This window comes from Embiotoca jacksoni, unplaced genomic scaffold, assembly GCF_022577435.1.
Source record: "Embiotoca jacksoni isolate LCO1_2020_lvr unplaced genomic scaffold, fEmbJac1.0.p SCAF_5, whole genome shotgun sequence".
Classification (NCBI taxonomy): Eukaryota; Metazoa; Chordata; class Actinopteri; family Embiotocidae; genus Embiotoca; species Embiotoca jacksoni.
This window is the reverse complement of record NW_027185403.1, coordinates 18,200,179-18,227,716: the sequence shown is the minus strand read 5'-3', so window position 1 is coordinate 18,227,716 and position 27,538 is coordinate 18,200,179. Positions and strand designations below refer to the sequence as shown.

The 27,538-nt window shown below is 42.8% G+C and overlaps 1 protein-coding gene across 5 annotated transcripts; it reads left to right on the top strand.

Moving 5' to 3' along the window:
* Nucleotides 1–762: 762 nt before the first annotated feature.
* Nucleotides 763–27,458, top strand: myot (myotilin). Of its 5 annotated transcripts, XM_069170507.1 has the most exons (19): nucleotides 763–924; nucleotides 6,284–6,341; nucleotides 7,617–7,658; nucleotides 8,044–8,233; nucleotides 8,511–8,573; nucleotides 8,749–8,890; nucleotides 9,378–9,401; nucleotides 9,939–10,058; nucleotides 10,149–10,353; nucleotides 16,847–17,060; nucleotides 17,458–18,422; nucleotides 19,083–19,233; nucleotides 19,522–19,623; nucleotides 20,445–20,482; nucleotides 21,563–21,701; nucleotides 21,919–22,126; nucleotides 22,291–22,456; nucleotides 24,138–24,271; nucleotides 25,301–27,458. In XM_069170507.1, the coding sequence occupies exons 3-19, from the start codon at nucleotides 7,651–7,653 to the stop codon at nucleotides 25,441–25,443; spliced, it is 3,012 nt and encodes a 1,003-aa protein (XP_069026608.1). In that variant the 5' UTR covers nucleotides 763–924; nucleotides 6,284–6,341; nucleotides 7,617–7,650; the 3' UTR covers nucleotides 25,444–27,458. The 5 variants fall into 5 exon arrangements, with proteins under 5 accessions (XP_069026608.1, XP_069026607.1, XP_069026606.1 ...); XM_069170506.1 differs by lacking the exon at nucleotides 6,284–6,341; XM_069170505.1 differs by lacking the exon at nucleotides 6,284–6,341 and having other exon boundaries at nucleotides 7,574–7,658.
* Nucleotides 27,459–27,538: the final 80 nt, after the last annotated feature.

Sequence of the window (27,538 nt, the reverse complement as noted above, 5' to 3'; positions counted from 1 at the left end):
ATGAACTAAATTCCATCTGTATATTTTGCAGTTGTGTTTAATTAATAGGATCAAAGTTAGAAATGCATCAGTTCTGGGGTTAGGGTTAGTGGAAGGAGACCAAAACAATGGGAGCATGATTGTGTCAGCTGTTGTCTCTCTCTCTCTCTCTCTCTCTCTCTCTCTCTCTCTCTCTCTCTCTCTCTCTCTGTCTGTCTGTCTCTCTCTCTGTCTGTCTGTCTCTCTCTCTCTCTCTCTCTCTCTCTCTCTGACTCTCTCTCTGTCTCTCTCTGGTTGTCTGTCTGTCTCTCTCTGGTTGTCTGTCTCTCTCTCTCTCTCTCTCTCTCTCTCTCGCTCTCTGTGTGTCTCTGTCTCTGTCTGCCTGTCTGTCTCTCTCTGGGTCTCATGTATCCCCCAACGACTCAACGTTTCTTGGCCCGTCTCCCACTCTTGGATGAAGTTAGGTCACCGACACCTGGGCCACCTTTCAGACAGTATAGTATGTTTTGTGTCCACATGGTTAGTTTGGATTTGACATTAGCTGTAAACACAAAGACCTGAAGCACCTGTCAGAGCAGATTGGAGCTTCACTGTCCTCTTCGACCTGAAGCCCTCTGCTCTGTCACTGTTAACCAATACTTTACTCCACTCTAAATTTGCTCTTTTCGTACCCCTCCAGCTGAACTCCACCTGCCCCCCCCCCCCCCCCCCCAAGCCTCAGATTCCCTCCTAACCCCATTCCACCACCACAAGTCCTCCAACACACACACACACACACACACACACACAGCTCACAGGGAGGAGTGACCAAGCCATGACTGGCAGCCACAGTCACATAGCATTTTGCTTTTAGCATTGGATCAGTCATTGGATTGTCTTCCTGTTGGATCAGTACATTGGTTGTTGTTATTTTTTGTTTTGCCTGCTGGGGAAAAGGTCAGACAGGTAAGGAGGGGAACATTTTGGTTAAAGTTCACCACATCTTTGGTAAAATTGTGCTGAACATGCAGCAGGGCCTGTTTCAGATGTGCATGACTGGATCATTGCTACAAGTTCAAGTATGAAATACAATCACAGTACATATTAGATCATTATCTTTTAATGCATATATCCATTCTGGAAAGTTTGGTACAGATGGACATTTAGTAGAGGGAAGTTCTGTGTCATGGTTTATGCTTAGCTCTCTCCATCTTGTTTTGACTGATAGAGGGAGGAAAAAGCAAAAGCTGAGGTAATCAGATAATCAAATGCTGTAATTCAGTTGGTTGAGGGCCATTAGGTTCCTGATACTGCATGTTATTGATACTACAGACAGTTCTGGAGCGAATGACGAAAGAGAAAGAAGAGGACAGCTGGGATGATCTGTCTGGAGCTAAATTTGTATGTTATGTCTGGGCTATCTATCTATCTATCTATCTATCTATCTGTCTATCTGTCTATCTGTCATCTTGTCAGTGTGATGATGTAACTGTATACGTGTGTGTGTGTGTGTGTGTGTGTGTGTGTGTGTGTGTGTGTGTGTGTGTGTGTGTGTGTGTGTGTGTGTGTGTGTGTGTGTGTGTGAAATGTGTGCGTGTAATCATGAATGTTGCCTCCAATCTGTTACAGTGGATGAAAAATCTGTCACATCCGCTCGGGTGCAAGTGAAAGAAAAGTGTGACCGTTATATAGCCTGCAGGGTGAGGCAACACAAGGCATACCAGCAAAATCTGAGTGACAGTGTGTGTGTGTGTGTGTGTTGGGGGGGGGGGGGGGGGGGGGGGGCTTAGCATGCCTGTATGACTCTGCGTTCAGCCACTGAGCTCTGCTTGGTGGAAAGAGAGATCAGGTGACCCAGTCGGCACTAAATCGGTCCCCCTCATCAGAGTTGAGGAGTTAGGAGAAGTGGAGAGTTGGAGTTTGAGGGTTTTTCCTGAGTGACGCAACAGAGAACATTCAAGATGGGCTTATTCAAACTGGCAAGCAGAGGAATTACTCTTTTACACCAACAGTTGTTGTTTTTTGCAGTGGCCCTTTGAAATCACCTTTTAGACCAAAAATCAAAGCTGCACCAGAAGGCATAGTTGTTCTATAATAATAGTATAATATAGTAATAAACACACACACACACACACACACACACACACACACACACACACACACATACATATCATTTGAGATAACATTGTTTTCATAGATTGTAAAGAAAATCTATATAAAGGCAATACTATCTTTGGAAATTGTATCCAAGCATTGCCAGAGTTACTTATACTGGGACAAATATTTTCATATCCACCGATCTTTATCTGTTAAAGGCACGACAGTGTCGGGCTGTCTATGGGTCTGTTGGCTCAACACCACTCACCAGACTAAAGTAACTACAGACAACAACCCATGAATACATTACTATTACATTTTATTATGACATTTATGGTACATAGAATGAATGTGAATCCTAATGTCCTGTCTGCTCCAGCAGCTGCTTGAAAGTTTTGTTTGGTAGTGATGTATATTTACAGCATGGATGAATTGCGATGCCATTTTGTCCAGTCGTTCTTGTTCCCTACAGCATGAATCTTACTGACTTTTCCCGTAGAGCTAATTGCAGATAAAACTTCCCAGATATAACATTCACAAGCTATAAATCTTAGCAACTTTATTGAATCTCAACACCATTGTCCAGTAAAAATGCTACGTCGGTTTATGACGAATTAATGACATTCCAGTTGCAGCTGTACTTTGTGTTTAGTGTTAGTTGGCAAATGACAGAATGCAAACAAGCAATTCTAAACTAAGATGATGAACATAGAAACATTATTTGTGGATAAAAAAAAAAAAATCAATAAACTGACATTAGCATTAAGCCTAGCGCCGCTGTACCTGAAAGAGCTGCTTGAAGGACAGCAGACTGCTGTTGTTGGAGGAGTATAAAGTTTGCTCCTGACATCATGACCGGATCACAGAATACTTTGGGAGAAAAAAAAACTAACAGTGATCTTCCCCTGCTATAAAGAAACACCAAATTGCATATTTCTTAACCTGGAGAATCTTTCAGTCAAGGCGCAGCACGTCAGCTACACACCAAATATATGAACAACAATTAACGACTGAAGACTCAATTCATATTTATTTAAGTTTTGAAAGCAGTTTTTTTTTCAAGAGGAATTTCTTACTTTCCCTACAACAAAATGATACAGTTCTTTCCAGGAAGGTCAAGTTATTATTCAGAAATTATGTAAATACATTTACATAAATCATGATTTATAATCGATTTTTAGTTTGACAGGGATCCGGTCGCAGTTTATTCTATGTGGTTTAATGGTTGGAAAGGGGTCTGTCATAAAGGTTTGTTTTTTTAATCAACCAGTAATAATAATATACAGTTTATATGATTGAATAATACAACATTCTAGTTTATTATTATAAGAAAATGGAGCAACACAATCTATATGATCTGGTCCATTTTTTGTAAATCTATATTGTTGTGGTTCTGATTTGGTCCTATGATGTAACTGCATGGTGAGTGTAATGATCATCCAGAAAAAGTTCCACAGTGTGAATGTGTATGAATTGTTGTTGTGCTTGTGACGGCTGATTGGTCGCTGAAATCAAGCCTCTCGCAGTGGCTGATTTTAGTGTTTCATAGGTTTGGATGCCACCAGTCAATCAAAACCCACAGACTTACATAATGAGTGCTTATGGTTCGATTTCAACAAGATCCACTTATTCAGCCCCGCTGCCACAATGTACCACTGCCGGGCTAAATCGGTCCACAGTTGAGATCTCCTGGGGGTTGGAAGCGTCAAGCTATTGTATGCAAGAGCTGAAATTACACAGTGGGTGGTTTGTTTAAATTATCAAGGTGGATTGTGGGTAGTTGTTGATTTCCTCCTCTTTTACCCTGAAAGCTCTTGATCACAAGGCAGGACGAAAAGTTTGTCAGAGTCTGTTTGTAAAATTCAGACCTGCTCATTTTTTGTTGATGAATGTAAAATAATATTCTCATCTAATTAGCACAAATGGATTTTTGTTGTTGTTGTTGTTGTTGGTGGTGGTGGTATTTACAAATGTAGATTTGAAAATAGGATTAAAATACTGCAAATACACATGCTGTTTACATGTAGATTTGATGAGTCATGATAAAATAATGCAGGTAGGAGGATATTTCCGATGGCAACAGCTGAAAAATGACTCACCTTGCAGTGTTTCCTTCATCTGTCTCCTCTGCCACACATCTCCTGCACTTTACTGTGTTTCACTGTGAACTAATAATGAAGTTCACCACCAGGATTTCACCTTCAACTACTAACTCCCTTCTGTCTGGTGAGAGCAGGTGCACTGGAAACACAGGCACTGTAATGTTGAACTCTTGAGTGTTAGAGAATGGCGCAATCTTCAATGTTTCCTGTGTAACAGAACTGGTGGGCTCAAAATCCTCCCTGGAGGAAGTGTTGTCAACAATACCAGCCATTATTCTCCTTCGACACATGAACCGCAGAGCTGTGTGCCATAGGTCATAATACTGCACTGGCAGAACATCTGTTTGCTGTGTTATGTTGAGCATTTGCAAAGGCTGAATTAGTTTGCCAGCTTTCTCGACTGACATAAACGTTTTGGATGTAAGATGAAGTCAAAACAATCAAGTAAAATCTGGAATTTTTCATTGTTGTCACTTTAATCAAATGGAAATGATTATTAGATTGCAGGACATATCGGTAAATAGCATGCAATGCACAGCGTAGCATATTATCTATCAAAGTGGCCCTGCTAATTCAATACCAGGTGCTTGCGTGGGTTCTCTCCGGGTTCTCCGGCTTCCTCCCATCATCCAAAAACATGCACCTCAGGTCAGGTTACCTGGCACCGCGCTAGTGGCAGCCTGCTGCAGCAGCTCCCCCCTGAGAGCCCCCCTGCTGTAGCGAAGAAATTTCCCCTCGGGGATTAATAAAAGTGAAATAATAAAAAAAAAAATTAGTGAATTTATATATAGATTATATTGCACCAGTGCTGATCACCGCAAAAACATAAACCCTGCAAGCAGGTGTGTTCGGAGCTATTTGTAATAAATCTGGTAGTACAATGTGTTTCTATAGATGATGATCAAAAAACAGCTTGCAGTTCCACACATGCCTTCATGTCACTAGTGCAATTTACTGGGCCAGTCCGTGACTACACTACACTCACAGAAGAGTGGGCTTGGACTGAGGAAACCCTTTTGGATGTATTGTACTACTTACATTGGCCTTCTTTAAATATCTGATCTCGTCCTCCAATAGCATCCACCTCTGAAATACTCAACATTTAAGTAGTTAAATCTGAAGACATTGTGTCTCTTTGTTTTCACTTTGCATCTTTGATCATCTTGCATCTCTTTGTGGTTGTTTTGTGTCTCATTGTCATTTTTGTGTGTCGTTGTGGTCACTTTACATCTTTGTAAATTGTAAATCTCTCATTGTGGTTCTTTTGTGTCTCCATGATGGTTTTGGTCTCTGCAGCTGCTCTGTACCTCCTTGTTGTCTTTTTGTCATCAGTTTTCAGTCAATTTATGTCTCTTTGTTGTGATGTTGCATCACTTTGTATCTCTTTGAGGTTGTTATTCATCTCTTTTGCCATAAAACAGCACTGATAATGTCATAGTGATGTCATATGGTTGTTTCAGTTTGAGCTTTAAAATTTAGGAAGGCTACGTTACAGACTTGAGGCCTGGTAGTTGAAAGAGATGGGCATTCAGTAATCTATTGAAATTGTGTTATCAAGCTGCATCATGGGAAATGTGAGATCCAGCATTTCTCACCTATACTACAGGTAAAAGTCTGGACATGTCCTTGGTTTTGAACATTTTTCTGTGATCTGTCTCCTGTGAGTTGTTTAACTTTATATAAAAACACAAGTAAAGTGACCCTTTAACTGGAACTATCACATATACCATGACACTTCTGTACTTGTTTGAGTCATCATTGAACTTGGCTGCCCCTGCCTGTGGGTTTCTGTCCATTTATTACTTGCCAATCTTAACAGATTTGTTGCAATGTGTGAATGCAGCCTGCTGCTGCTGCCACATATTCTGTAGTTATGTAACAGAGACAATTGATACAAAGGGTTTAGCAGCAGTTGCTGTTGGATCAACAGTGGACTTGATTCAATGTACACAGACACACACAAACACACCTGTTTGGAGAGACTATCTGAGGGGGAAAACGGGATATTCACATCAATCATACATACTGCAGCTGTTTTTTTTCTTCTTCTAAAGCTGTGATCCTCTCATTTAGACAGTGTTTGGTTGCGTTGAAGTTACTTCTGTAATCTTTGTTGCTTTCTACAGACAGACAGACTGGAAAAAACTCAAATATTGCAAGTCAAAGGCAGAGGGTAGAAAACTGGTGAGTTTCATCTTCCTCTGTTTGCCTGTGTGTGTCTTGTTAATGGAGACGCTGCGATGATGAGGTCAGAGAGACTCTGCTGTGCTGAGGGGGTGTCAGGGTTTAATTTAGCCTGGAAACCTGAACCCTAGCCTCCTCTGTCAGCTCCTTCTCTGGGCTGAAGACAGAACCACAGAGGGCAGCAGGCTGAGATTTGTGGGAGTCTTTTGGGTGTAAAACGATGAAAGACACCACGTACCTTCAATTAGCTGTGATACCCGAGGCTATACTGCCAAACAAAGTCAGACCACGACGGAGACACTAAGTGATCCAGTTCAGAGGAAGTGATACATTTACTGGCTTGGCTGTGACATTCTGTGTGTAGGTGTGTCTAAACTCACATTTGTCTCTATATTTACTTGAAAGAAAAGTGTGACATTTATATAGCCTGCAGGGTGAGGCAACACAAAGCATACCAGCAAAATCTGAGTAACAGTGTGTGTGTGTGTGTGTGTGTGTGTGTGTGTGTGTGTGTGTGTGTGTGTGTGTGTGTGTGTGTGTGTGTGTTTGAAATGTATGGTTTGTGATTTCTGCTTATGTAAAGGAAATTGACCGGGGCTTTTGCAGATAAATATTGTTGCATGAAACAATTTTGATAGTCCCAGATGTTCCAACCCAGTCTGTGTTTTAATATATATATATATATATATTTACTATATTAAAAAAGATAAAGATGTTCTCCTAAAACAAAGTTATTCCTGTTACTGTGTTGGTTTGCAGATTATGACATCAAACAAACAAGGATTCAATTTAATAGTGTAATTAAGCCTTATTGTAACTGTAATAATAAATTATCAAGGCACACGCCAAAAACAGTTTTTGCCTTCTAATGCAAACCAGATGAGATACTTGTTGCAGTCATGTGTTTACTTGTATTAAAAATCCCATGATTTTAAATTAACCTAAAAAATGTACATGAACAACAAACCTAACCTGCATTTGATTTGTTTAAAACTCCTGACACAATCATTGATGGTTTCTTTGATACAGTTGATGTTTTCATCAAGCACCCAAACCTGTCAGATCTTTTCTTTTTCAGTGTCACAGAACTGATTTATCCAGCTGATATTTGCTTTTTGTTTGAATTAATTCTTAATCATGGCAAGAATTTTGCTAAATTACAAATACTCTCTAAACCCTGTAAATGTATTCAAACCTGTACTCACACATGTTTCTACAATACCGAGGTGAAGGATGTGGTGGGAGACGCTTCACACTCTGCATCTGTGTTTGTAGAACCTCTGTCACTACCTCCTGGAACGCCTGAAACATGGCACAGTAAGTTAGACCTACACACACACACACACACACACACACACACACACACACACACACACACACACACACACACACACACACACACACACACACACACACACACACACACAGTAAGTTTCCATCACTTCAGAGAACATTACATTGACTTACATTGTTTACCTGCAGACTTACCATGCCCTATCCATGACAATTGCTTGTTTAACCTACGCCTAACTGTATCCTACCCAAATCTTTTATAATTCTATGATTCACATCACGAAGACTTGCATTTTATTCCCAAAATGTGACTGTGTCAACAGAGTTCTGTCTTCATTTCATGAGTAATATGAGCCTACACAAACACACAGATAAAATCCTTTTGTTTGTGATATGTACCACTCTGCAGGGTCCAGAGGGTGCAGAAGAAGACGAGCACCATGTCTCTGACCATCTCCTCCGCCTCCTCCGCCTCCTCCTCTCGAGAGCTCTCCTCCCTCTCCTCCCTCTCCTCCCTCTCCTCCAACTCCTCCTCTTCCACCGCCCTCGCTCAGAGACACTCCAGCCTGGTGCAGCCGCTGTGTGTCAGTCCTCAGACGGTGATTACATCTAATTACAATGACGCATTTGAGCTTATTAGATAGACATGCTGATATATATTATATTATATTATATTATATTATATTATATTATATTATATTATATTATATTATATTATATTATATTATATTATATTATATTATATATAGCTGTAAATATGTTATTTAAATTGGTGAATGTCACTTTAATGCCCTGTTATGTTGCAGGTGCAAATAAATAAATATCTAAATAATTAGCAAAGAAATTAAATGCTATGCATATTTTTGCTGTGTCCAGACTCAGAGTCCCATCTACACTCAGCAGCATTCAGGAAGTGGAGTTGCTCCCACATTCGTCAAGGTAAAAAAAAACAACTTGTGGATGCTGTATGTGTTTTCACGGAGGAGAATTACAAAGGACATTTTTTTTCATTTCCATATGATTCTTTTCTGATGTCATTCCTTCTCTTCTTCGCACCTCTGCATCTCTGCATCTTCCTCTCTTTTGTTATCATCATCCTTCTCACCTCTTCCAGGGCCTCCATGATGTGTCCACAGTGAACGGTCAGCTGGTGGTCCTTGAGTGCAGACTGAGGGGAACTCCGCCCCTGCAGGTCATGTGGTACAGAGAGGACGAACAAATACTGGACTCTGATGATTTCAGGATACTTCGTAAGAGTAAGTGTGTTTGTGTGACTGTGTGGGCTCCAGTTAAAGGACTTTAAACTCCAGTTGCAGAAATGAATTCAAAGCTCTTAAAAAGGGATGTAACTTAATGACGAGAAATATCTCTTACAGAATCTGTTTATTAAAGATCATCATTCTTGTCCTAAATTTAATTGATATTTTTGTTCTCAACAGTAGGTTTAGGTGTTCATGGCTGATCCTGGGTCTGATCAGAGACACTTTTATATGTATTTATTTCTACATCCTGGTATACAGTTCAATATTACCGCTGGACTGTCCAAAATAAGTGTCTATATATGTTTAGGAAGTTATGGACTTCAGAACATTTCAAAAGACCCCCGGCAATAATATAAATGAAAGAAAACTTTCTTCATCCCAATGATAAATAATACATTTGCGCTGTGGAGTGATTAATAGCAGCTTGGAACATTTTGTATTCCAATATCTTTTATTTTCTATCTCCTCTTTTTTTTTTCAGAGGCCAGTTCTGCATCAGTACCGGGTGAGTACCAAATATTGATTGAATTAAATAATAGAAGAGAAGAAAAAGTTCCCCACCAGATGTTTATAGGAATAAGAGAGGAAGTATCTGTTGCCTTAAATGTATTATATATTTTTCATACATATCTATCTTTCTTATGGTTATGAAATACTGGTTAGTTGATTTTGTTGAGATGCTGAGTTTAGTTGCATTAAAAAAACAATTTAACGCACCGGCGGTTCCAAATGGAGGCAAGAGGTAACTGCTCGATAGGTGTTTTTCTACCTCAACAACAGACATTCATGGGTTCAGTAAGTGGTTGTTGTTGTTATCCACTCAGCGCCTTCTCACTCATTTCTAAAGTGGACTTGCATTCACGCCTACATTTTTATTTGTGGCGCCTAAACTATTTAAAGCCTTTAAGACAGAGGAGTTCATTATTTAGTGGGGATGCTCCTCCTGAATTAATAATATGGTTGATGATGTTTTAGATGAAGACACTCAGACCTGAACTTATTCATGTCTTGACTGTTGATGATCTTGGGTTAATGTCTGCAGAGGAGCTGTGTACACTGGTGATCACAGAGGCCTTTCCTGAAGACTCAGGCCTGTTTAAATGTGTGGTCCTCAACTCCTTTGGCACCGTCTCCTGCTCGGCCATACTGGAAGTTTACACTGGTGGGCTTTCCATTTATGTATCATGCCAATTTGTCTATGACTCTACAAGTTCACCAGAGTCTCTTTCTTTCTTTGCGCCCGTCCACGCAGACCTGGAGGAACAGCTGGAGATCGAGGCCATTCACCAACAGGAAGCTGTTTCTCTCAGACAGGAAACAGAGACGATGTTCCAGCGGGAGACTTCGTCCTCCACAATGTGCAACGACGACTTTTCCCCCGTGCTGCCTGACTGTGTGAACCTCCCCCCTCCTGAGTGGCCTGACAGCCCTCTGGAAGAGAACATCCCTGTTGCAGAGTGAGTATGATGGCAAACATGCACGTCAATCTCAGTCAAGCAATTACAGAACACTGACATCAGTGTTCATGCAGGCATTAATATTTTAAACAGTGACGTACCTCGCTTTATGGTGCTCTTCACTGTGTGTGATATAGTAGGAGGAAACTAGTCTACTCATTTTTTTCCTATAAAACTGGCTGTAAAAATATATACATTATATGAGGAAATAATCATTTTGGTCAGCGACAAAAGGCTTAGAAAGGATTTATCTATCTATCTATTTATTCATTCACTAAACAAATCTTATTTTTATTTTTATTATTGCAATCGAATGGAAAGCATGTTTCATTTGAGCAAGCTATTCTAGTTTATCTTTTTGTCCACACGGAGTCGCTGTTGTATTATTCTAAAATTGTAAAGCTGGCAAATGTTCTTCCTTTCCCACGAGAAAGGAATAACACTTCTATATTTATACATATATTTAGACAGCAAATACTGCTTTTGAGAGGAGCTTTAGAAGAAGAAATGGTGTAAAAAAAAAAAAAAAAAAAAAAAAAAAAAAAAAATACACAGAATGAGAACCGTGACTCAGGCAGCTGTGTTGAACCAGCGGTGTAGTTTTGATGACGATGCCGAGCTTTTAGAAAGTGAAGCGGTCTGCTGGACCCGCGCGCTCACGTCTCTCCGCATACTCCTCGTGAGCGCGCGGTGTCACCTGTTGCAGTCCAGCCCGCCGCTGAGCAGCGGGCTTTGGATCCGTCTCCCCGCGAGGAGAAGTGCACCTTCATTCAGCTTTTACTGAGATTTAAGGACGGTGGTGTAGAAAAGTTTGACCAGGTAGGAAAATATCCCGTTTGTGTCTGCACTGGGAGCGGCTACGCCTTTTCAAACTGCCGGGAACTTCGGCTATTTGAAGTCAGAGTTTGACCTCTGTGTCGCATTCCTGCGTTCACGGTGAAAGTGAAACATTCTCTAATCCATCTTTATTTCTTCGAAGCTTAACATGCGATGTGCGCCCTAAATGGTCAAACTATGTTTAGAGCGCTTGGAAAGCGGACTTTAGTTCTGTTTTCGAGGTTTGTGTCATCTGGCTGGTTCTGTTTCAGACAGTAACCGTCAGGTAATTGAAATGTAGCTCGCTTTGTGAAATCTGCTCTGACATTTTCCTTTTTCAAATCATTTTTTTTTTAATTTAAACTTCAAATGAATAACGATGTCTACGTCATAAATGAATTGCATAATGTTCTCAACACCTAGTGGTCTGAAGTTGGCCAATGAACCCAAAATACAATTTTTACCATCCAAAAAAAAAACCGTTGATTTTTTTTTTTTTTTTTTTTTTTTTTTTTCTATCTAACTTAGGGAGACAGTTTCTGACACATCTCCTTACAAATTGAATTGATCTAAAATGAAGGGAAACGTTATATGAACTTTGCTGGCTCTCCTCTGGAGCTCCTCCGAGGATCCACTTCTGGAAGCCCCATAAATATGCTTAATTGTTTGGTGGAGTTGTTTGCTGTCTGTCCATATGACACTGTAGCCAAGCGGTGCCTCAGGATGGGCTACAAGCTCATCTGTAGTGGAAGTCTGCGCTTCAAGTTTAAATCTTAACCGGCAGTCAAACAAAAGAGCTCATCTTTTTTTATTTATTTTTAAACATCATAATTGATTGCCTCCCATGTTAAGTGTGTGTGGAAATGCCTCCACCATAGTGTGTTCAGCATCCTGCCACCGATGCTGCTTTAGTTTTTGTGTCGGAGGTGTTTGATGCAGCTCACCAGGTGCATCTTCCACTCTGACTTTAATACCTCAGTACATATTCAAATCCAGTAAGTGCTTCGTGGTGTTGAATGTTTGGCTTGGAGTCCTGGGCTATGATCTCATCTGTAATGTGAAGAGCATACATGGCGCCTGTGTCCTTCACCCCCCCCCCCCCCCCTCCTCCTCCTCAGGGCTGCACACAACAACAGTTGCTCAGAAACTGTTGGCAGCAGTCTGGCTTTTAAGGTCATGCTGAGGTTCTCTGGCCAACTTCAAGTTCATCTGATTGTGGTATTGATTTGATTATTTAATGAGGAAGAAGAGTCGGATTATCTGTAACATATGGTGCATGTGTTGGTTTGGACGTTTACCTACAAATAGCAGTTATCACATGTTGGCGCACTGCTTATTACGAGACATCCAAGATTGACTTCATAGTGAACTTGCTTTCTCTTCATTTTCCCCGTCAACTTATTTCTGATACTAAATTCATATATTTTCATTTTTCCGTCTTTTGTTTCCTTAATGAATCATCATGAATTATCGTAGTTGGGTTTTGTAGCTTTGTTGTGTTGATCACTTCTATTCTGAGGTCAGAAAACGGTGAGGTCCTGAATCTCTCCAACTTCAAGTCGACCAAATTCACCATTGGATGGTCGACGCATGAATGAATAAAGTAGATGATGCTCATCCACAATCCATCACACGATGGAAGTTATTATTGTTGTTTTTTTTACTCTCACCGCTCAGTATGAAAAAGGTATCGTGCTTCAGTGATGCTGTAGTTTCAGAATACATATTGATCCAGTTGACTTTTATCTTGCAAAAGTTTAAGAGATTCTCTAAAGCATTAATATTGTTGTCCATCTGTCACTGTGGATTTACCCCGTACCCACAAGGCAATTGGGGTCTTTTATGTGTCTGTGTTAAAAGGGTTGGGTCACCAGTAGAGTGTCTGCACCTGCCAGCCCATGTCCGGATACCAAGACTAATATAGCTTTGCCTACTTAATCACACAAACACAAATAACACATACAAACTCAAACGCCCATCTACTGTACATTTGAGTACACGTACGCTTTCACAGAATTAAATCACACGTTTCTGACCCTTACCTTAACCTTAACCATCACAACTAAGTGCCTAACCCCTACCCCAACCCTAAACCTAACTTAAACTCAACCTCAACCCTAAAAACCAAGTCTAAACCCTCAAACAAAGGGTGTGAGAGAAATGAGGACCACCCAAGACCCCCCCCCCCCCCTTTGCCAAAATGTCCTCACTCCAACTCTCTAAAACTGGTCCTCACAAAGATAGTTTTACATGTACACACACTGACACACACACACACACACACACACACATAACTTTCACATAGTAGCATTTAAGCTGTAAAACTCTACAACACACACTGATGAACACAATGAACACTAACTCATTCAGTCATTCTGTACTTCTTGAACACCCATTCTGACAGGCTACATCTACACACTCATTCATATCTTTGTGGCTTTAGGTTCACCACCTTGTTTCCCGTTTGTATAGATTTACTCATGTTGACCTTTTAATGACTGAATTTATAGCAAATAATTGATGCATTCCATTGAAATGTAAGACTTTTGCCCACACTGCTAGCTGACTTGTGGCTTCCTGGCAAATTGACTTTAAACAGAGCGATTGCTTGGTGTTGTAGTAACACCTTTTGTGCTTTGTGTGTCTGCCTGAAAGCCTGAACAATACATCTGCAGGGTTCATATCTGCCCACATTCACTCATCACCGACGGAGTAACAAGAGATGTCAGCAGTAAGTTACGGCTGCAATGATTAGTTGACGGAAAGAAAATGAATCAACCAATTTAAAAATGAACCCACTATTTAAACATTAGTCATTTTTTAATAAAAATTGCTCAAATTCTCAGATTGCAGCCTCTCCAATGAGAATATGTTCTGATTCCTTTCATCCTCCATGATTATAAACGGATTATCTTTTGGTTGTGGACTGTTGCAGAGCAAAACATACACAAACGGACATTTTAAGCCTGACCTCGGTCTCTTGGAAACACTTGTTGATTTTTTTTTTCATTATTTCCTGATAGTTTATAGACCAAACGGCTAATTGATGAATCAAGAGAGTGCTTGACAGGTTGATCGATGATGAACATAATCATTGGTTGTTCCCAAAAATATGTTTCAGGGAATGCAGAATCAGTTGCTTGTAAATAGTATGTCAAGCAAACATTAGGGCTCAGGGATTTAGACAAAATCAGTATAGATATTAAAACATAAATGTAGTGGTGCTTTCACAAAATATTAACACGATTACATTTTTGATGAATAATCATCATTATTGTGGACATGATGAATAAGTGAGTAGAGGCAAATTATAGAACAGCTACAACAGTCAGGTAAGTTCAGAAAATTACACTATTTTACTATAATGCAGCTTTTTTTTTAAACCAAGACAACACTTATGCCATTTCACCATATTAAGATATTCCATCGAAGACAATATCTTGTCTCATATCCCAGTATCAATATAACATCGATATGTTGCCGCCCAGCCCTGTCAAAGATAGTTGATGAGTCTTCTTTTTTTGTGATTAAGCCTTTTTTTTTGTATTACTTTTCAATTCATATATATGATCTTTATTTAACCAGGTAAAATCAATTGAGAACCAATTCTCATTTACAATGATGACCTGTCAGCACAGTCCACACAGTGACACAAACAGCACAGATACAAAACAGTATAACAAACACGAGGAAAAGGCTAAAGACAACATGGGTAAATGAATAAATACTATGTACCAAAATAAACAATACAATTAATAAAAATAAATAAATAAAATGAGAAAGGCAGATTACTGGATTTTCTTTATAAAAATGAGAAAAAGAGAGAGGGGGGAGAGAGAGAGAGAGAGAGAGAGAGGGGGAGAGAGAGAGAGAGAGTTACAGTTAATTTACCAACAACATACCAACATAAACCAAAGACAGCATGAAAAAACAAAAAGAAACAAAAATACACAAAAGAAAAACAAATTGAAAATAATTTTTTTTTTTTTAAATTCAACTGTAAAATGTTCCGGTCAAATTTGATATTTGTAACTTTTATTCAATTGCAAAATTGTAAGAATTCTCGTCAAAATCGTTTTCACCCAAATCAAAAAGGAGAGATTTCAGACTCCAGGTCAGCTGATGCCGGCCGGCCAAAACCGTCTCGTGCCCTCTCGTGAGAAGAAATGAAATGAAATGAAAGAAGAGAAATAAAATGCAGCACAACGGTGAACAAGTGTGTGAAAGAGAGAGAGAGAGAGAGAGAGAGAGAGACTGCTATTGTCATTATGCTCCTGTGTAGCCGAGACTACGTGGTCGTCATGGGAACAACATTCTTTCCTCATAGCAAAAGCAAGAGGACCAGCCAGGCCTGGTATTACAGGAAGAGAACTAGTGAACGGTCTGAACGGGAGCAGAACCACCGATATCTGTTCCACTCATGAAACAGCCCCTCCGATACGATGGCAGTCATACTGAAGCATACTGTATATTCTGTAGGCCCGACACCATGATTACATAATTGGAGTTATTTTAGCTGACCGCGATCATTTTGTGTAATCGTTAAAATGGTATACAAACGGATGGAAATGTCATATTTGCGTCAATGTTGTTTTCCACCATTTCAGGCTCGTCTGACACTCTTTTAACGACGTGATCTCGTTGCACCCACTTCATGCTGCTACGGTTTAATGGCAGATGAGATTTCGCAGCACCAACTCTTTATTTTGAGGCACTTAGCTTTGAATATTCAACCGAGCATGTATCAACGTGACGCCACAGCACTGCTGTCAGCCAGGTTTCGACCAGATGAAAAAAGAGAGCACAATAATGTTCCGAGGGGTGATCAGTTGGATTTGCAGCAAAAAGGTGGCGGTCAAAGTAAAATGAACAGAAAAACACAAATCGCACGTTTGATGTTAGTGACAATCGAACATCAACTCAAATTTCATTCTCGTGACAACACAAACAGTCTGTTGTTAAGGATATTTATAACTTTGTTCACCAGTTGTCATATTAATCTTAATGTTGTCCACTGAAATGAGATCACGGTGAGGTGACTGACATTATAAACACCAGCTGGTTCAGAATCAGTGTTGGCTGATGGAGGGGCCGACATGGCAACCGGTGTCAAATGAAAGAGGTTAAATGAGTGTTTTGCGTGATGCTCGTCAGCCTTCTTCAGGACAACTGATTACATCCAGTCAATGAAGGTTGGATTTATTTAAGAAAAGACTCGGTCAGAAAACTGTGATTATTCTTTTATTCTTGACATTTCTCGGCTTTGAGGAGATCAGGAGCCAAACTCTGAACATTTCAGATGTTTTGACATAAATATCTGTACATTTAACATTTTGGGATGGATTTTATTATCTCACCAGTTGTCACACAAAAATAGTCGCAGGACACTAAATAAACTCTAATAAAAGATTCTGAAGTGCGTCTAAAGCTCTCTTTGCATCTTGGCATTATGTTCCGGTGGAGCTGACATCAAAGTTTGACCGGCCTTGAGATCAGAGGATTGTCACGATAAAATCTCTTTAGCTTTAGGAACTAATTGGGGGATTTTGGTCTTAACTGTTTTTATGTCTCGCCCATCATTCACCTTTTTTAATCTGCTTGTTTCTCGCTCCGGATCCTGCAGATTTCAGGAATTTATTAGAAATCTTTGCCAACATGTCTCTCTTCCCTCTCCCAGTTTCCTTGAGCCTCAGCGGGCCGACTGCTCCTCCGACGAGCCCTTCGGTCGCAGCGAGGAGGAGAGCGCCCTGAGCTCAGAGGACCAAAGGTCTCCAGAGGTCACCGTCCGAGCCCGTACGCCCAGCCCCCCTCCTCCTCCTCCTCCACCCTCACCGCCACCACCGGCACCACCAGCACAGAAGCGGTTCACCCCGAGCAAGATCGGTTTCACAGTAAGAACATTTGGATCATTTCATTTTTATTGCAGTGAAGAGCTCCAATCATGCAGAGCGACAGGTTATGTTAATAAATGGGAAATGGAAAAGAAAAAATGTGGAACACGACTTCACTGCAAATTGACTTATTTATGAATGCGCATATGAAGCCAAGTTCACTTTGCATTATTCAGCGTCGGTCACCTTCATCCGGCCTTACCTGCGGTACACCTTCAGGTGTGTATTCAGAGGGGATGATGGCCAGTGGATTTTTCTTTTGAATATTTCAGTAGCAGTCGGTACTCCTGAAACATTTTATTTAACTTCACCCCAGCTAATGGAACTGTGCAAACGTTTCTGAATTCCTCTTTGTCATTCATGTGTAATGTAAATTTAAGTTTCATCTCCCTTCCAGTCCTCCCAGCCAGGAGGCAACACCATGAACCTGTCTGACCTGCCGAGCTTCACCCCCAGTGCCTTCCCTCCCAGTGCCTTCAACTATGCGCGACCGAGGCATTTTATTCAGTCGCAGCCGGCCTTCCAAGCACCCAGCTATGAAAGTGTGCTGAGGGAGGTCCAGGAGAACCAGAGTAACTCCCAACAGAACCTCAATAGCGCCCAGAATAGTCAACATGTCACGGAGACACAGAGTCAAATTAAAACTATGGCGACACAAAATCAGTCCTTTTCTCAAACTCAGTCGGTGTCGAAGTCCTTGTCACAGATGCAGTCCCAGTTTCAGTCACTGAGCCTCAGTCAGAACCAAACCCAGCTAACGGCCCAGACGCAGATCCAGACCCAGGCCAACGGAACCAGCAAATCCTCTCCGGCTTCATCCAGCCTCAACTCTCCCGTTTCCACCCCAGCTTCCTCTGCTGCGCCTCCTCTTTCCTCCTCCTCCTCTTCCTCCTCCCCGTTCCCGGCCTCCTCCTCCTCCTCCACTCTGCCCCGTGCGACCATGCGTTCCACCATCACCCTCACCCCCAGCATCCCCAGCGCCACCGGCCTCGGCAGCGCCACCTTGCCGGCCAACCAGGACACCATGTCCGCCCCCGCTGCTTACCTGTGCTCCGTGCTGCCCTCCCAGTCCTCCTTCACCCCTTTCTCCTCCAAACTGTCTCCCAACTCCAACCTCCCCCGCCCTCCCACCTCCCCCTCCCGCTCCCCACTGGCACCCTCCAGCCCTCTCCTGCCAATGAGGGCCTCCTCCTCTCCGTCCTCCCCCCCTCAGCAACCTGTCCCAGTGTCCCCGTCTTTCCCTCGCGCCCCTCTCTCTCCCTCCTCCCCCTCTCTCCCACAGCCCAACACCCCCAACAGTCAGAACCGGGTACCGCCCGCTGTGGTCTCGCTGCCCGCCAGCTATAAAGGGACACCGAGCATGTGAGTGGAAGTATATGTGACTTTGGCGTGCACGCGATTACAGACAAGTATGGACTGAATAGTGTTTCTATTATTTTGACCACCCAATCAATGAGACCAAACAGCATCACAAACCGTTTACATCAACATCTTCAACGAATGCTTCCCCTTCAGGAAGGTGACGTTTATTACAAGACTGTTGTATTGGGCTGTTTTTAGCTCGATGTACCTAAAATACCGTCCACCCCAGGAGACTTATATACTCGTACTACATACAGAGTATTGATGACTGAAAGTAATATTTAAAAAAAACTGGAATTCTGAGCTTCGTTGTGGCAGTTTATGAACAATAAAGGTTTTTTTTAAAACAGATCTGTGGTTTGAATTCAGAGCTCAGCAAGGCCGTCACCACATGAATATATATTTAGGGTTACCACTATATAATCTGTGAAATGTAATCATTTCAAAGCATATGTTTGTGTTTTATTTTGCCAAGGAAGTAAGAAATGTGTTAATAAAAAGATCATATCATGTTTCAATTGAAAAGCAAGGACGAAGGTTTACTTCCACAATCGTCGTATGATGGTTTGTTTTTGGATTAGAATTTGTAAGGTTCTTCTTTGTTTCCTCCTCACACTACGCTTGACTTCTCTTCCTCCCTCCCTTCTCTCCGTCTCCCAGCCTTCCCAAACCCATCTTGAAGAAGACTGTAGCTCCTCGGCCTTCTTCCTCTCGCTCCACCAATGAAGACATCCAGGGCTCCAAAGACGCCCTCATTCAGGATCTGGAGAAGAAGCTTCGCTCAAAGGAAGCCAGGAGGAGAAGCAGCCAGGTGTGTTTTCTATGCGTGTATTTATTTGTGTGTGTGTGTGTGTGTGCGTGTGTGTGTGTGTGTGTGTGTGTGTGTGTCCTGCAAACTGTGCTTGAAGTTAAAAAAAAGAAATCCTCCATTTCATCCCCATGATATTCCCCCACCAACACACAGACTGAACCCCACTCCCAGTGTGTGCCTGTATGAACACAACAGAATACAAACATTTTGCAGTTTACCAAAACTTTCAACGGCACACTCTGTGTGTGAAAACTAACAATTTAACAACATGAAGCTTCGTTTTGACAGAAACTGTCCTATGAGGAGCGTATGGCTCGCAGGCTGTTGGGTCCAGACAACGCTACCTACATGTTTGACCAAGACGGTCTTTCAGACTCACAACTCGACCAGGTACAACAGCAATTATTTATTGTGTCAGCGGGAGTCATATTCATCACAAAAAATGATCACTGTCAACAGTGTGTTTCAGACGGCAGCGATGTGTGTTGCAGTACACGTGTCCATGTTGGGTCGTATCCAGAGCCCATTAGCTTCCATTTAGCGATGACGCACACGTTAATACAGTCATTTGGGTTTGAATGGCTTCGCGGGGAACCAGTTTCCCTCTCGGGGCCTCACGTTGGGCTCCCGAGCCCAGAGTTGAAAAACCCTGACGGTATAATCAGCGGCCGCGGTGAGCTGCCTCATGCTGACATTTTGACTGGCTCACTGTGTGTTTGTGTGTGTCTCTCCTGTGTGTGTGTGTGTGTGTGTGTGTGTGTGTGTGTGTGTGTGTGTGTGTGCGCGCGCGTGCGCGTGTGTGTGTGTGTGTGCGCGTGCGCGTGTGTGTGCGCGTGTGTGTGTGTGCAGGATTGTTCTGTCAAAAAGCCTGTCGCTCACAGGGCTTTGCACCATCTCTCTCTCTCTCTCTTTCTCTCTCTCTCGCGCACACACACTCTCGTACACAAACACACACACACACACACACACACACACACGCACGAACATCACCGTCCCGAGCCAACAAGGTTTGTCAGTGGCTATTTCGAGGGCGCTTTCTGGGAACGAGCCCCTTTCACTGGTGACAACAGGACTATTGTGTCAGAATATACTCCCACACACGTGAGCGGTGACCCCCCCGGCATTTTATCACCCAGTTGACCGACATGATGAGTTTTCAAAGCTGAAGCCTCTAATTAATTCTGTTTGTATTGATTTGTTTTCTGTTACAGCCGGACTCACCTGAAGGAAGACACACAGGTGGACTATGGTAAATACATTTTAGGTATCAACACTGCATGTAATTATTAACCCAGGCTTCCAGTTAAATGTTGGCTGTCCTCTTGAGATCCCCCGTGATACTATGAACTCTAGCTGTAAAAATAAATCTGGTTGAAAATATGTGAATGAAAAATTCTAATGAGAACTTTATTTTTCACTGTAGATCAGAAATAGTTCACACTTTCTGTTTCTGTCCATTTCACTGCACATGACTGAGCTTCAGCCTGCTTTTCAGCAGTCATGCATAATATTTAAGCACGTTACATGACAGAAACAGCCAATGTGAACTGTCATTTCATATTTTATTGATAAATCCGACTGGCCGGACGGCGGTGCCGCCTCACAGGCGACGGGTTCAAACTTGTTTGTTGGTTGGCTGAGGCCTTTTTTTGTGAGGACATGTTGACTGTGTGCCTGCATGAATTTCCTGAGGGTCCTTTGGATTCTTCCCACAGTCCAAAGACATGAATGTTAGGTTGATCTTTCTGCTTCTGTGACGGACTACCCGTCCTTCATTCAATGTTACATGTTATCACAAGTAATGTCATGTGAAAAAATACCTGCGCTGCCTCATTTGAATCCAAGTAGACTTTGTTAGATTAATTCCAAATATTTATCACTTGAACCTGAAGAAACTGTTTCTTATCAAAATGTATTCACGCCCATCCCAAAAACAGATTTACACTTTAAACTTAAGCTACAGTACATGTCTCAGATTATGAACTGTATAAAACCCAAGATAGCGAGTAAGAATTTTGTAACATTACACCTTTTTGGGGGGATTTAATGTGGAAATGGAATGTTTGTATATATCGGGATTGAAATTTTCCATGAAAGTATTTATCCGTCCCTATTTATAGCCCGTGTTACTTTACTCTCTACATAAATATTATTTGCCGAGTGTCCTATAACTCCAGCTGCCTGTGAAGACAGATAGAGACAGTGTCCCTCCTGCAGTGTCCACGCTGTCAACGGACGGAAACGGAGCAGGAATCCGTGTTAACGTGGTTGCTTGTGTACGATGAAGTCATTGAAAGTGAGGTAATGAATAAACAACGTCTCTTTGCAGGGGGAGGCACCACTCGGGGACGGACGAGCGCAGCAACGAGGGATCGGCTATCCAGGAGAAATGTTACGCTCCTCGCTTCCTGCAGATCCCACCAGACCTCACGGTAGAGGAGGGACGCTTCTGTAGGATTGACTTCAAGGTGAAACACACACACACACACACACACACACACACACACACACACACACACACACGTTAACACTTAGGGCGTCACTTCTACAGTTTAGTTGTACACTTCAGCTCTGTGTTACTACAAGATCAGATGCTCCCTCGTGCACGTAAAATCAATGCACTAATGGAGCGGTGGTGGAAAGGTAAATAAAAGGGAGTAACACCTGCGTCTTTTATCACTTCAGGTCGGAGGCCTCCCAACTCCAGACGTCTGCTGGTACCTGGACGGTAAAGCCATTCGTCCAGACGACTACCATAAGATGTTGGTGTGTGAAAAAGGGATGCACTCTTTCCTCATAGAGATCATCACAGTGCACCATGCCGGCGTGTATGAGTGTGTGGCCAAGAACCGAGCCGGGGAGAGCAGATTCACCATGAGGCTGGATGTTTTAGGTAAAAAAAATAAAATAAATAAAATGTCCTTGGAGCCTTCAGGCTGGAAATGTTTTAAAATCCTCTACTGTGATTGTAGAGTGATTCCTCTACTAAATCGATGCCGGGGTGGGATAGAAGGTATTCCGCTGAGCTGTGAAGCCACTTGTTCTTCTGCTCTGCAGCTCGGGAAGTTCTGCGTACTCCCAACTTCGTCCAGAAGATGTTGAACTCCAGAGCTCTAGAGGGCGACACTGTGAGGTTAGAGTGCAAAGTGGACGCGTCTCCTCCTCCACAGCTTTTCTGGAAGAAAGATAAAGACACGCTACGCATCGACCCCAACAGAATGAGGTGCGTCAGCTAAAGTTTGCGTCACCCACCTACTGCACATCAGACCTCAGAGCTGCTGCTGGACAGGACACACGCTTTGTTGATTGTTCAGTCGTCTACTTGACAGCAGTGCGGCTCAGTCGTCCCCCCCAACGAGATGAAGCAACATATTTAACGTGCGTCTCTCGTAGCAGTGGTTCCCAGAGTGGCTGCAGGGACATCGCGGGCTGCCTTGTAGCACCTACTGTATATTCACCTGCTGAGCTCTAGTTCAGATTAGGGGGTTGTTGCATCGTTGAACCAATGACGGCAGAGATTTTCAACACTGATTATTTTTATGTCTCCGCAACCAGAGGCTATGTCCTCAGGTTTCCATCCGTCCGTCCCATTCTCGTGAACACCGTATCTCAAGAGCGCCTTGAAGAAATGTCTTCAAATTTGGTTATTTCAGTATGGATGAACTGATTAGATTTGATTGCCAAATGTCATAAAACCTGTTTGTGGCCATAACTCTGTAATTGTTTCACTTGTGACAAAATTTCATACCAATAGGCCGATCAGGTAAAACGATGAAGCGATGACCTTTTATATCCAAATGGTCAAAGGTTCACTGTGACATCATCATGTTGCGCAAAACACTTTTCCGGCCATTATTTAACCCCATAACTCAGAACCAGAAAAGGAGACGTGACCATGTTTCACATTTGGTCTTATACGGAGTTGTTGACACGAATCTTAAGTGGCCACCTTGAAACTGATTGGAGAGACTTTTAGTGCCGATTGAAGCGTCCACATTTCATGAATCGTAGGTTCTTTACAGCAGCATTATACGGCGACTTGACTGGCCAAGCATGTGAACACTTGGTACACACCACCTGCATGGGGTGTGTGTCACGGCTCTTGGATGATGGCCATCAGTGATTTAATGTTAAAGAGTTGTAACCCTGGTTACCACACACACACACACACACACGCACAGATAGAGAGAGAGAGAGAAAGAGAGCGCACAGGAAAGATACTTCCCGTCACCTGTTCATTATTGAAAAAGTATAATTCGGGGCCACGTTGTGTTTTTGCTTTGACTACTAGGCAGATCACAGATCACAGATCTGGTCCCCGTCTATTTTGTTGTTGAGAACTGCAGGCGTCACGTGTGAAAAGTAGGCGAGATGCCTTTCCTCTCGATGGCCCACCGCAGAAAACGGGCGTCACGCCGGCTGTGTAGCTGCTCTAACCTGTAAACGTGACCAACGTGCGCGCACCAAACGGGCCCAAAGTTCCAGTCCTCACCACACACACCATGAGAGTCTGGACCGGAACGGGTGTAAGCTGCAACTTGAGCGGTTGACGGAGGCGTTCACACAGTGGTTATTCAAGTTAATAACGTTTCACGCGTTAGAAGATGATCTTTAATGTTTTTGCAACACGTGAAAACAGAAGAAACAGGCTTGTGTGCCGGGCTTGTAAAATGTAAACGTGGCTTTAATGTGATTAAACCACACGCAGTGTTTCCTGACACTAGTTCTTACTGGACCATATACTCCATATTCAAAATGGACTTGCACGGAAGAACTTATTGAACCAGTTATGTAAGTTTCCAATGGTTTTATGAATTGTGTAATCATTGTAAGTGTTCACCATGCATCCGGACACGGTGGGCTGTTCACGGTGTCTCTCTCTCTCTCTCTCTCTCTGTTTACAGTCTGTATCAGGACGGTTCCGGCCGGCAGTGCTTGTTGATAGAGAGGGTGGTGAAGTCCGACGCTGGTTGGTACACCCTCTCTGCCATTAATGAAGCTGGCATGTCCACATGCAACGCCAGGCTGGACGTGGGCAGTAAGTGTGTTCTCTCTCTCTCTCTCTCTTTCCCTCTGTGTAAATATGCTTCAGAAGGCCACGCGGCGGCTCCGGTAGCGGCGGCTCCGGTATCAGCGGCGCGAGATAGCCTGGAGTTACCATGGAAGCCGCGGCTGCAAAGTCAAACAGCAGATGGAGAATGCGTCCGTCTCCCAGAACACGGCAAACAAATGCTGTTATGCGATCGAACTGAAACTTGATGAACACGCGAGGCGGCGAGCTGTCGGGCTGTCGGGCTTCCCTCCAGAACAACGGCCTCATCGCCGACTCGCAGCGGGAGCCGTGGAGCCGCAACGTACAAACAAAGCTATTAGGTTTCTGCTCGATCACGTGACACCATCTGCTCCGTGAGAGCTCCGTGCTCACCTGGTCATCAAACCTGAACGTGACTCAACACTCAGACACTGAATGAAAGGACGGCGACCTGAAAAGTCATTATTGCGTTTATGAGAATGGTGTGCTCGGTTGTCATATTGACCTCCGTCCAACGGGGTCACTGATATAAATGAAGGTGAACCATGGAGAGCTCTGGACCCATTGTTCCTATATGTAGGTGCTGATCACGGATGTGGCGCTGAGCCAAGCCGTGCTGTGCTGTGCAGAGCAGAAGAGTTATTTTCAGACACCTGTCATGAAAATCATTTTTAGCCAGAGTCCGACCACCAGTAAGATTTGTTGCTGCTCTCGATGACGCCACTGGTGTAATCTGCTGCTCTGCAAGAGACCATTAAACGCTGCAGCTCCACTTTAGATGAAGATTTATCTGCACTTAAATCACCATTTATTGTTTTTGCTATTCTTCAAATGAATCGGGGAAACAACATTTGATTTGATTTGAAATGAAATAATCTGTTCTTTGCTGTTTTAAATGAATCCGTTCAAATACATGTCCGTAGATTAGTTGCTGGTGCTTTACAGCAAACAAAAAGACATCTGATTACCATTGATCAATAAAGAATGATTTAAATTCACTCTTCCTCTCTCTCTCTCTCTCTCCACCCCTCCCAGCTCGCACAACCACTCCCATGAAAACAGCGCCCCCTGGCTCGAAGACGTTGAAGCTGCTGTCTTCTCTGAGCCACGTTCCCGCTGTGACGGTGGAGAGTCCGGCTCAACACACGGCCCCGCTGTACGAGAGCGAGGAGCTGTAGACCCCCACCCCCCCCACCCCCCAGCCCTTCCCCCTTCCCCCCAGCCACCATCAAATCTGAAACTGTCAAACTGGGCCAGAGCCTCTGTGTGCTGTCCCGTCAGGGCAGGAACAGATCTAAACACGAGCACAGATTATCTGCTGATAACTCACAACATCTCACCGTAGTTTGGAATCCAGATGAGATCCAAAAAGCTTTTTTCATCCAAAAAGCGCAGATGAGCGTCGCCACATTTTCAACGCTAAGTTAGAGAACTTGGAAAAAACAGGAACTGTGATGCAGTATTGGAGACTTGCTCTCTATAATTTGAAAGAAGTTGATCAGTGATATTCAGAGCTGCTCTTTTAAAAGTTGTTTTAACACTCTGAAACAAGCGGAACATTCAGCGACATTCGGGAGTTTCTTTGAGAAACATATTTCCGTAGTGTAGGACTCCTCATATTGTCCACATGTTGCCGTTTGGTCCCAGCGTGGCTGCCCGTCTGTCCCCGCCCGCCCGTCTGTCCCTGCCTGTTGTTCAGGGCTCATGTCTCATCGTCCGCCCGCTCTCAGCAGAATCCAGAATCTATTAATAGACCTGGTTATGAAGCAGCAGTGTCCCACCACAGTACTGCGGTCCACAAAACATTTCCCTCAGGCTGACATTAGAAAAGACACATTTATGACACCATTTGTTTTGAATATTTAAATGAAACATTGATATTTATATGTTAACATTAAACAGAGTCTAAAAAACATCTTCTAAATGCAAAGTGTTTGACACGAGCAGGCTGAGCTGGAGAACGTGGACACTAGTGCAGAAAGAGAGCAACCACAGCTCTCCTCTAAGGTCTCCGTTAGAACACGTAGCCGAACTACAGTACCCACAATCCATCAGTGCCACCACCTATCACCACGCTGCACTTTAATCCCGACAGCCGTCCGCTCGTCTCCGTGTCCTCCAGCAGCTGCTCCTCTTCTCTCCAGCTTTTACTGAACTATTACTGAGGACTAGTTTGTGTTTGAGCCTCCGAATGTAAGTTCCTGTCCCTGAATCACAGCTCCGATCACGAGTCTCGTGAAGCTGCTCGAACTGGAGAAGAAAGTCTGATTTGCAACTTTTCAAACTAATTACACGTTGGTTACAGCTCGGAGTCTTTTGATGTGTTTTAAAGTTGCTCTGTAAAAGAGTGTCATGATGTTTATGTGAATGAAGCTTATTTGAACTGAAGTTATTGGATGAATCCGTGTCGGGACTTCAGGTCGCCTCTCTTGCTTGCAGGCTGCCGTTCTGATACCCGACACGTACGACTGAACACAAAACCGATCTGCACTCAAAGCAACGCTCACGCCCAACTTTTACGTTTTACCACATCTGCAGTGCAGAGAAGACGTTTTTACTCCAGAGGAGAACATCTTTCTTTTTCTCTTTAAGTGCATGTTTGTATCATTCATTCTTGAAGTTGAAAAATGGGTATCGGCACGTTGGCCCGCACCGAGAACCGGATCTGTCCAAAAGATGCCCGCGTTGCCTGCTTAGCTCGGAATTGATTGTTGCCAGCCGGGAGCTTATTTCACTGAGACAAACAAAAAAACCAAAAAAACTTGGCTGGATCTGCATGCAAGTGAAAATCTGGCATTTAACCCTGTGTGTCCAGAGTTCAGTCTGACAGTTATTCCTTTAAAAAAAAAAAAAAAAGTCCATAGGAACTTGAGATCTGAGCTGAGAGAGGCAAAACCTGCATTTTCTGGCTTAATTGGAGACCCTGTTGTTACAAGATAAACTGATGTAGTTTACACAGAATGATTTGAACGGCCTTGTACTGATGAGATCCAGTGGTTTTAGCTCTGCAGTTTGTCTTTAAAGTTTTAAAGGGTGTCAAAACTGGATTTGCATAAAGCACAAGAGAAAGTTAAAATTCTGTTGAGATTTTAAACTTCAGATAGTCGTGTGTGTTCTCCATTAGTACGGTTTGTTGTGCAAGATGTTCTACATATGACCGGATGAATGAGGAATAAAGTCTAAGTGACCTGGACTTTGCCTCCTGCTTTTATTTGGTTTATGGTCAACTTAATGTCTTTATCGTTGTCACCATGTCGCCCTCTGGTGGCGGTG